This window comes from Morone saxatilis, unplaced genomic scaffold (genome assembly GCF_004916995.1).
Source record: "Morone saxatilis isolate NCDOM2014 unplaced genomic scaffold, NCSU_SB_2.0 Contig23, whole genome shotgun sequence".
NCBI classification, from domain to species: domain Eukaryota; kingdom Metazoa; phylum Chordata; class Actinopteri; family Moronidae; genus Morone; species Morone saxatilis.
The window spans coordinates 19,827,913-19,836,407 of NW_023339796.1; the positions used below are offsets into that span (position 1 = coordinate 19,827,913).

The 8,495-nt window shown below is 41.4% G+C and overlaps 2 protein-coding genes across 2 annotated transcripts in view; one reads left to right on the forward strand and one right to left on the reverse strand.

Moving 5' to 3' along the window:
- Positions 1–4,350, forward strand: part of tgm1l1 (transglutaminase 1 like 1) — an 18,069-nt gene extending 13,719 nt beyond the window's left edge. Inside the window, exons 9-14 of the mRNA XM_035670141.1 lie at positions 603–795; positions 964–1,117; positions 1,428–1,712; positions 2,567–2,727; positions 2,856–2,992; positions 3,080–4,350. Of these exons, the coding sequence (XP_035526034.1) occupies positions 603–795; positions 964–1,117; positions 1,428–1,712; positions 2,567–2,727; positions 2,856–2,992; positions 3,080–3,224 (1,075 nt within the window). The 3' untranslated portion in view covers positions 3,225–4,350. The remainder of the gene's footprint in view (positions 1–602; positions 796–963; positions 1,118–1,427; positions 1,713–2,566; positions 2,728–2,855; positions 2,993–3,079) is intronic.
- A 938-nt stretch (positions 4,351–5,288) lies between these two features.
- The window catches only part of abhd4 (abhydrolase domain containing 4, N-acyl phospholipase B), a 4,328-nt gene continuing 1,121 nt past the window's right edge, over positions 5,289–8,495 (reverse strand). Inside the window, exons 2-8 of the mRNA XM_035670142.1 lie at positions 8,197–8,282; positions 7,751–7,855; positions 7,358–7,646; positions 6,578–6,765; positions 6,382–6,493; positions 6,081–6,267; positions 5,289–5,935 (exon numbers count right to left, since the gene is read on the reverse strand). Coding sequence (XP_035526035.1) covers positions 5,846–5,935; positions 6,081–6,267; positions 6,382–6,493; positions 6,578–6,765; positions 7,358–7,646; positions 7,751–7,855; positions 8,197–8,282 — 1,057 coding nt within the window. The 3' untranslated portion in view covers positions 5,289–5,845. The remainder of the gene's footprint in view (positions 5,936–6,080; positions 6,268–6,381; positions 6,494–6,577; positions 6,766–7,357; positions 7,647–7,750; positions 7,856–8,196; positions 8,283–8,495) is intronic.

Genomic DNA, 8,495 nt, shown 5'->3' on the forward strand with positions numbered 1-8,495 from the left:
GCGAGAATAAAGTCGTAATATTACGAGAATAAAGTCATAATATTACGAGAATAAAGTAGTAATTTTATGAGAACTGTCAGCCTGTTGGCTCAGCCAGCAAAACTGTTTAACGATGAAATTATCAATATGTTAGCTTACCTGTTGACTGTACGGTACGACTGAGACAAACAGCGGCTGCTGGGATCAGGCTGAGGCTTTACAACTCTATCGAAGCTTTTTTATTATTACGACTTTATTCTCGTAAACTTACGACTTTATTCTAATAATATTATGACTTTATTCTCGTAGTTTCCAAAAAAAAAAATGTTCTGGCCCTAATAATCCGTCGTACTTTCCCCACAGACTGCCATTATAAAAGAGACTTCTGTAAAACTGCAAACAATGCCAATAAGTCTTTCTATTATGAAAATGCTATAAATGTTTTTAGGCGTATGTGCCAAGTGTACCATTGGGTCTGATATCCAGATCCAAATAACACATCCATGCAAAGAGGCAAGCTAGCTTTTTCCCAGTCTTTATGATAAACTAAACTACTCCTGGCATAGGACTGTATTTATTATATTAAATTTGACCTCAAATTAATATATTTTAATCCCATCTAGGAACTTCCACGTTTGGAATGACTGCTGGATGGCGAGACCAGACCTGCCCCCTGGTCATGGAGGCTGGCAGGCTGTTGATGCTACTCCCCAGGAAACAAGCCAGGGCACCTTCCGCTGCGGCCCTTCCTCCATCAACGCCATCCGCTCCGGCCAAGTCTACCTCAAACATGACACACCGTTTGTCTTCGCTGAGGTGAGCGCTAGATCAAAAACGAAACCCACACTTGTACGAAGAAATATGGATGGGTAATAGATAAGAGTGATGCATACATTGGTTCTAATTCATCATCAGTATGAAAGGCAAACACCTCATGTTATCTGATGTCTGAGCTCATCATGTTTGTTGGTTCTTTTCTCTCAGGTCAACAGTGATAAGATCTACTGGCAGAGGAATCTGGATGGTACGTTCAGCCAGTTCCACAGTGAGAAGAAAGCTGTTGGCCACTGCATCAGCACTAAAGCAGTTGGCTCTGATGAACGGGCAGACATCACACACCTGTACAAACACCAAGAAGGTATTGGCAAGCATATTGTACTCTGCTAATTGCATTTCTACGCATTGGTCTTTCAGAATCAGACAGAATAATTTCAACACTACCTGGAACTCTTATGTAATGATTTAAGGTTTTCTTGTTGCATAGATCATTTAGCTGTACATAGATTCCCTCGTCTGACCCCTCGACTGTTCACCTGCTCTTCAGTTTTAAAATATGTGTCTCTGTTGGCTTTGTTTGGAGGACTGTGTGCCATATCTCTTGTATCTGTCAAGAAATCCTGAAACATCAGACAGGATGAGGTGCACTAACCTTCTACTCCCTTTACTAGGTTCGGATGAGGAACGCATCGCTGTGGAGACTGCCAGTCGCTATGGCAGCAAGCCAGATACCTACTCCTCACCCATGGCAGAGGATGTGTCCGTGGAGGTGAGGATGGAGGGTGAGGGGCCCAGGATGGGTGCTGACGCCAAGCTGAGCATCCTGGTGAAGAATCTGAGCTCGCAGCCTCGTCGGACAACTCTGCACAGCCAGGTGGCCGTCATGTACTACACTGGTGTGCTCAAGGGCACCATCAAGAAGGACCAGATGCCTGTGGAGCTTCTGCCCAATGAAGGTTGGCTGAGCTTTAAAGCAAATATAAACAAATATTTTTATACTACTATATGGATTAAAGGGTAACACACAGCTAAAAGAGACAGCTCATAGTGGGAAAATCTCAGAGATTGCTATAACATCAGTCACCATAAGCTACTGGTCATACAAGACAAAAAAGGCTGCAAAAGCAAAACCCCTGAGAATACTGAATTGATCAAGGTTGTATTTTATTGCTTATGACTTCATTTGTAAGGGGAAGAACTTGTTCTCGTCTTCTTGTTTCATAAGTGAATACAGTAGTTTTGTTTTGAGGCAATGAAATGAACTGGAACAGCCAGGGGAGCTTTGCTAATAAGCAACTGAAACTAAACGCCACTGAAAGTGAGGTTTGACAGAGGTCCAGGCTATAAATAGGAGTTACAGTCCCTTTGATTTTTATTTTTTTGCATGGTGGCATTAGTACAGGTCAAAGTGCTAGACTATGTTATGGTGTAGGCAATGGATAAAATATTTTTTTTAATTCTGAATTAATCAGAATCTCACACATATCTGGGCTCTTGAGAGTTAGGCGAAATAATATGTCTGTACAAACAAGTTTCATTTTTTATGGAGGGTTGTGGGACTATGTCTTGGTGCAGTGACTTCCTGGATATTTTGCTGGTTGCTTTACTCCAGGAAGTCATATAGCCCACCAAGAAATAGTCCAACACGTAAAGTAACCCCCCATAAAATCTAAACTCGCCAATGCTTTAGTTTTAGCTTGGATTTAACAACAAGCGAGACACAATATCAATAGTTATTGAGCTAATAATTCTAAAGAAAGTAAAAATTCTAAACACTGAGCCCAGCCCCTTTTCTGGTTTCTCCACGCAGAAAAGACCATTGAGTGGGTGCTGCCCTACCAACAGTACCAAAACCAGTTGGTGGATCAGGCAGCTCTGATGCTGACCCTGTCTGGAAGAGTCAGTGAGACCCAGCAAGTATTAGCCAACCAGACCACCTTCAGGCTCCGTACACCTGACCTCAAAATCGAGGTAAGTTTTTAGTTTACTGTTCACTTTCACGATAACTTCTAGTAACATTATTAAGTCTGGAACATGGGAAAATCATCGAAAAAGTTTTGTTCAGCCCTCCTGACTCATTTTGAATTTCCTTCTGGCAGCCTTTGGGAGAAGCTGTGGTTGGTAAGGAGATGTCGGCCAAGATTACCTTCACCAACCCCCTGCCACGTTTACTGAAAGGAGTGGTGTTCAGAGTGGAGGGCCTGGGTCTGCAGAAGGGCCATGAAGTGGTTGTGGGGTAAGAACGCAATACCTCTACCTCTCTTTTGCCTCCCTGTCTCTGTCACAGCCAGACTAACATCCCACTCCTCTCTTCCTCTCTCAGTGACGTCAGCGGTCACTCCACAGTGACACTGACCGAGCATTTCATCCCCACCCAGCCCGGACCCAGGAAGCTGGTGGCGTCTCTCGACTGCAGACAGCTAACGCAAGTGCACGGAGTGGCCGATATCGTCGTTCTTGAGCAATGAGAGGGTGCTAGCGACATCACTTCCTGTCCTGCTTCTCACTTTTTCCTCATAAAACATAAATTGAGAGCCTCTAATTATATGAAAGGTGTTCCTGTATCTTAAAATTGTCTTGTTTATTTTGTACTACAGATATTTTTAAAACTATAAATAGACAATTAACAACTGTAGCATTATCAGTATTATATTTTTTAACATGAAATTATATAAATGAACACTTCTGCCTTGCTTTTAATTGCTAAAGCTGTGGTGAAGTTTGCTGCAGGGTTTAAATGCATGCACAGAGAAAGAAGTGCTTTAATTAACAAGCATTCGTATATTGAGGTTATAAAACTGTCAAAAAACATTTGTGCATTTTAAGACACTGAACAAGTCATGTGAAGGAAGCCGGGTCCTGAACATTTGGTGATACTGTAAATACTGTATGTGTATTACTCATGTAGCTAGTCATAAGATGTGAAAAGTATTGTCAGACAAAACGAACCTCACGTGGCTTACATGAAGGAAGGGTACTGTGAGATGTTTTCAAAGGAAATGGTGATTGACATTTTGCAAGAGGCATATTATTGTATTATAATTCCCAAATGTTCCATTTAACTTAAAGGTGCAGTTATTGTTGAAAGATAAAATTATTTCCCCCCACAAATTAACAATGTAGATTCCCAAAAATGTAAATCTACAAGGACATAAAAGGTTGTTTAATCATCACATGAAATGCAAATTTACAGTGCCTCCTTTACTTTGAAAACCCACAAGTTACCACTCATAAAACTGAAATGTCTCCATTAGCAAAATGCAAACCTAAATGTTTCCTAATTGAACCAGATGTTGTTCTGTGTGTTTCTCTATCATGTGTTTATAATAACATTTAATTCAGATTATATATATATTGCAACTTACCTACAAAATTGGACTTATCACTGCTGTGAATTCTAGCAAACCATATCAGGATGGAGACCAGTGTCCATAATTCACCTGCGCTTTTACCTGGTTCTAATCTGTTCAACTTCAGCACTCAAAGTACAATGTGAAAAAAATATTTTAATAACATTACAGTATTTATCTGCCTTATCAACCTGTGTTTGTTTGTATTCTATGTGTTGCATTGGTAATAAAACTTGTACGTTAATGAGTTATCTTCTACTACTTCCATACAACATTAGACAGGTCTGTACTGGATTAAGCGGAGAGAGAGAGTGGAATTATGACGTAAACAGAGATCAGAAAAGAAGCAAGTGGCTACCTGTATTTTTCCATTTCGGCAATCTAAGCAGTTTTTTTACCTGGAAAAAAAACGTGTTCTGCATAAAGGATGACATACTGTATAGTGACTCATTCCAAATGAGCAACTTCAGGCAGGCGACACACCTTTGCTACATATTATGATTTAGGATATAACTGACATATTCACAGGTACTGTGACTGGTATTTTATCTCAAAGGTTTTTACTTCTGTGACATTATATGGTCAACAGTGTTAGATTAGATCGGGCTTGGCTTATCTTCACCATATTGTGATTCATCTCTTTTGCTTTCCTGTGTTTAATGTGTTGCCTAATGTAGCGCTGTGATCTCTCTTCTGACCGCAACCACTTAAGACATCCCTGGCATGAAGGGCAGTGGTGGAGCATGAATATTATAATATCATTTTGTACAGGGAAATATTGACTTTTTATTCCACTGCATTTATTTGACATATTTACCAGCTACTTTTCACATTAAAACTTTACATACATCAATGTATAACTTTGTAAAACAATGAAACATTAACACATCAGTAATACTAATCACATAATGATAATGTAACACTTTTTTTCACCTTCTAGTATGCCTTCTTTTACTTAAGTAAAAGATCTATACTCCACTACATTTATCTGACACGTGACCATCTTATAAAATTTATATGTTGCTTAACATTAAACTAATCAACAGTATGTTCCTACTGCTCACAGGCAGAAGCATAAAGCACGCTGTAAACCTAATAAAAATGACACTTGTTACTGACCTCTACTGGTTGGGTCACAAAGTGCATCACTGGATTTTTTTAATGGTATCAGACAAAAGAAAATATTTTGTCGAATAAGCTTTTATTGTTTTCATAGTATAAAATACAAACAGCTGTTTGATACTGTGGGAAAGATGTAAGAGAAAAGCAAGGATCAAAGAAACAAAAAAAGCTCATACAGTACAGTTCATGTCAGGCACATGTAAAAAGTGTCAATCTGTAGCCCTGTGGCTGCTCTGCAACACATAAACCCAGTGCATCCAGAGTGGTGTGCGTGTTTCACTTACTGTTAAAACGTAACAACATAATTTAGCACTGACTTAAGTGGTTTACTCATTACTCTGTATGAACACAACGACAAACAAAATCATTTTATAAATAAATCATTTGCTAACAACACTTAAATGAAAGAAGCTTATATCAGCTGATAAATGACAAGAGAGATTTACTACAATAATATCAATAATAACAAATTACATTCAAACTCATGTTGAGCTACATGATGTCTAGATATGCCCCAAACGCATGCAAAGGTTTCAGTGCTGAAAACCAGCATGAATTGTCTGTATACTTCCAGTCCTTTAAGACACACAACCATACGCGCACACACACTATGGCAGTCAGTCAACAGAGTCACATATACTTCCCACCACTCTGTTGAACTCCTCTGGTTGATCAGCGTACACGTGGTGAGAGGCTTCATTTATCAGCTGCACAGTGGAATATATGAGGAAATAAAGATCACAAGGAATTGAATTAAAATGACACTAATTTAAAGCTGACGTGCACATTTTAGGCTCATAATTGGATAATATGACCCTCATGACTATGTCTCTCCGCTGCATCTCTACTCACCAGGACTTCAGTGTTGGCCTGGTCCCTGATCTGGACCACTCTGTCCCCAGACGAGCTGTCCACCCAGGATCGTGCTCCATACAGCATGGTGAGGGGCATGGTGGGGGGCAGCAGGTGAACCCGCTGCAGCATGGGCCTCTTAGCCCAGCCCAGAGACTCTGCCATGGCCCGGAAACCCACCTCACCACTGGGAAAGGTAGAGAAAATGGAAAGGAAATGGAGAAGGTGGTAGGTTGATAGGTCAGCTTTTTTTCAGGCATTATGTTCTGTTACCAAAAATGTGACGCGTGTGTTGGCTGACCTTGGGGTTTGTGCGTTACAGTGGTAGATGTACTGCGTCATAGTGTCATCGTCAAACAGATCTTCAAATTTCCTTTTGAAATCAGGACGGAATCTGTTCACCAAGCCCGGACCTGAGTCAGAGACATACATACATAGATGAGTGCAAACAGTATAAATTGGCAGAGTGCGATTAGATAAACAGCAACATGTCTTACCCCACGGGCCTGCTGCTCTGATGACAGCCAGTGGGTTGAAGAGGGAAACCACTGCTGCAATAGCTTTTACCCAGCGCGGAAGGGGCGGCCTCTTCACCACCTGAGTCCCCTGACCTTCATCCTCTTGGGTCTGGGTCTGGGGTCGCTCGGGGAAACCCCAGGGATCGACCAGGATAAGATGTGAAACTCTGCAAGAGAGCGGAATGCATTATAATATCCTATCAGCTGGCATTTATTTGTCACCATCTTATGCACAGCATAGAATGGTGTGAATTACTGTCTCTTTGGATACTACCACTAGGAGGCGTGTATTACACACAGGGGCATTTCTCATTTTGAATATATTGCTTGCCAGGTCTGTTAACTAGACTTTCTCCTTGGAACTCCTGTTTTTCCAACTATGTTCACCATTTAGTTGCTAACGTTGCTCAAAAACGTTGCTAAAAAGCTCAGGAACTGCAGAGTTAGATGGTAATTCCCTGTGGGTTTGTCACTACAAGTGCCTCCTTTCACATTACACATTTGATCCACTGGTAATATAAAATTAGTGCACCTTTAAGTTTTATTTAAAGGGATAGTTTAGCATTTTCAGACATACACTTATTTGCATTTTTTCTGAGAATTAGATGAAAAGATTGATACCACTCTCATATCTGTATGGTAAAATAAGCCGGTTAGCTTAGCATCAAGAGGGGGAAAAGCTTGTCTGGCTAAGTCCAAAGTTACCAAACTCCACCAAGCAGCACCTCACTTTACATGGTATCCATTTAGTATTATTACCTTGAAGGGTACTGGATGGCGTAAGAGGCAGCCAGGTACCCCCCCAGACTGTGTCCCAGCAGAATCATGTTCTCCAGGCCTACAGACTGCCTCCACTGCTCGATAGAGTTGACAAACTGCTCCTCTGCTTTGGCAGCATCTGAGGGGAAGGGAGGCCTGGAGCTCCTGCCGAAGCCCAGGAGGTCAAACGCGTAAACAGGCCGCGATCGACTCAGCGCCTCTAAGTTCCTGATCCACAGGCCTACCCCTCCTCCAAAGCCGTGGACCATCACCAGGGGAGTCTTTGGGACTAGAGGAAAGGGATGGTGACAGAAAAGACATGCGTGAGCTATGTCACGGGTCTTACATCATGGCCTTCCAATAAACAAACACAGACTGAAAGGAGGGTGCCACCTTTTTCTGCTGGTTTGCGCAGCACCTTGTTGGTGAGGGTCAGAGTCCATATTCGATCCTGGTTTGGTAGGGTGACGAACCTAGCCCATAGGTCTTTCTGAATACCTGTCATGAGCAGACAAAGCGGAGTAATTATCAGTGTATCCTCAGTGAGGGTCTATGTTAGTTTTCTAGCTAGTTACATAACAGCTGCCAAATAAGAGTCATATTACACTTACAGAAGCTCACCATGAAGGGTTAGCAGCTTAAAATTGCTTGGCTACATTTACATTAGTTCCTAGTGGTTATATATGTTGGGTCTCTGTAATTGTTAAAAGGAGTTCGGTCTAGACCTGCTCCCTATTTGAAAAAGTGTCCTGAGATAACTTCTGTTATGAATTGGCGCTATACAAATAAAATTGAATTGAACTGAATAATCTGCTGGCACAAGTAAAAAATATTCTTACAAGCCAGAATCTTGGACTCTGTAGTCTTCAAAAGGGACATGGAGGTTGGACGCCAGGAAGGCCACCAACTCCAGACTGAACTTGACCTGGCGAGAGACAAAAACGAAGACATGAAAGGAAGAAGAATGAAGAGACAGTGGATAGTACAGAAAACATTAAGCGCATGCGGAAAGTACAATACTAATGCCACTGGTGCAAGTCCAAGGTTAAAGTCAGTGTTATCGTTATTTGCATGGAGCACTCCTGCTACACGCCTAGGAGTGTCACGTTTCACAGCCATCATGCTATCAATCATAGTC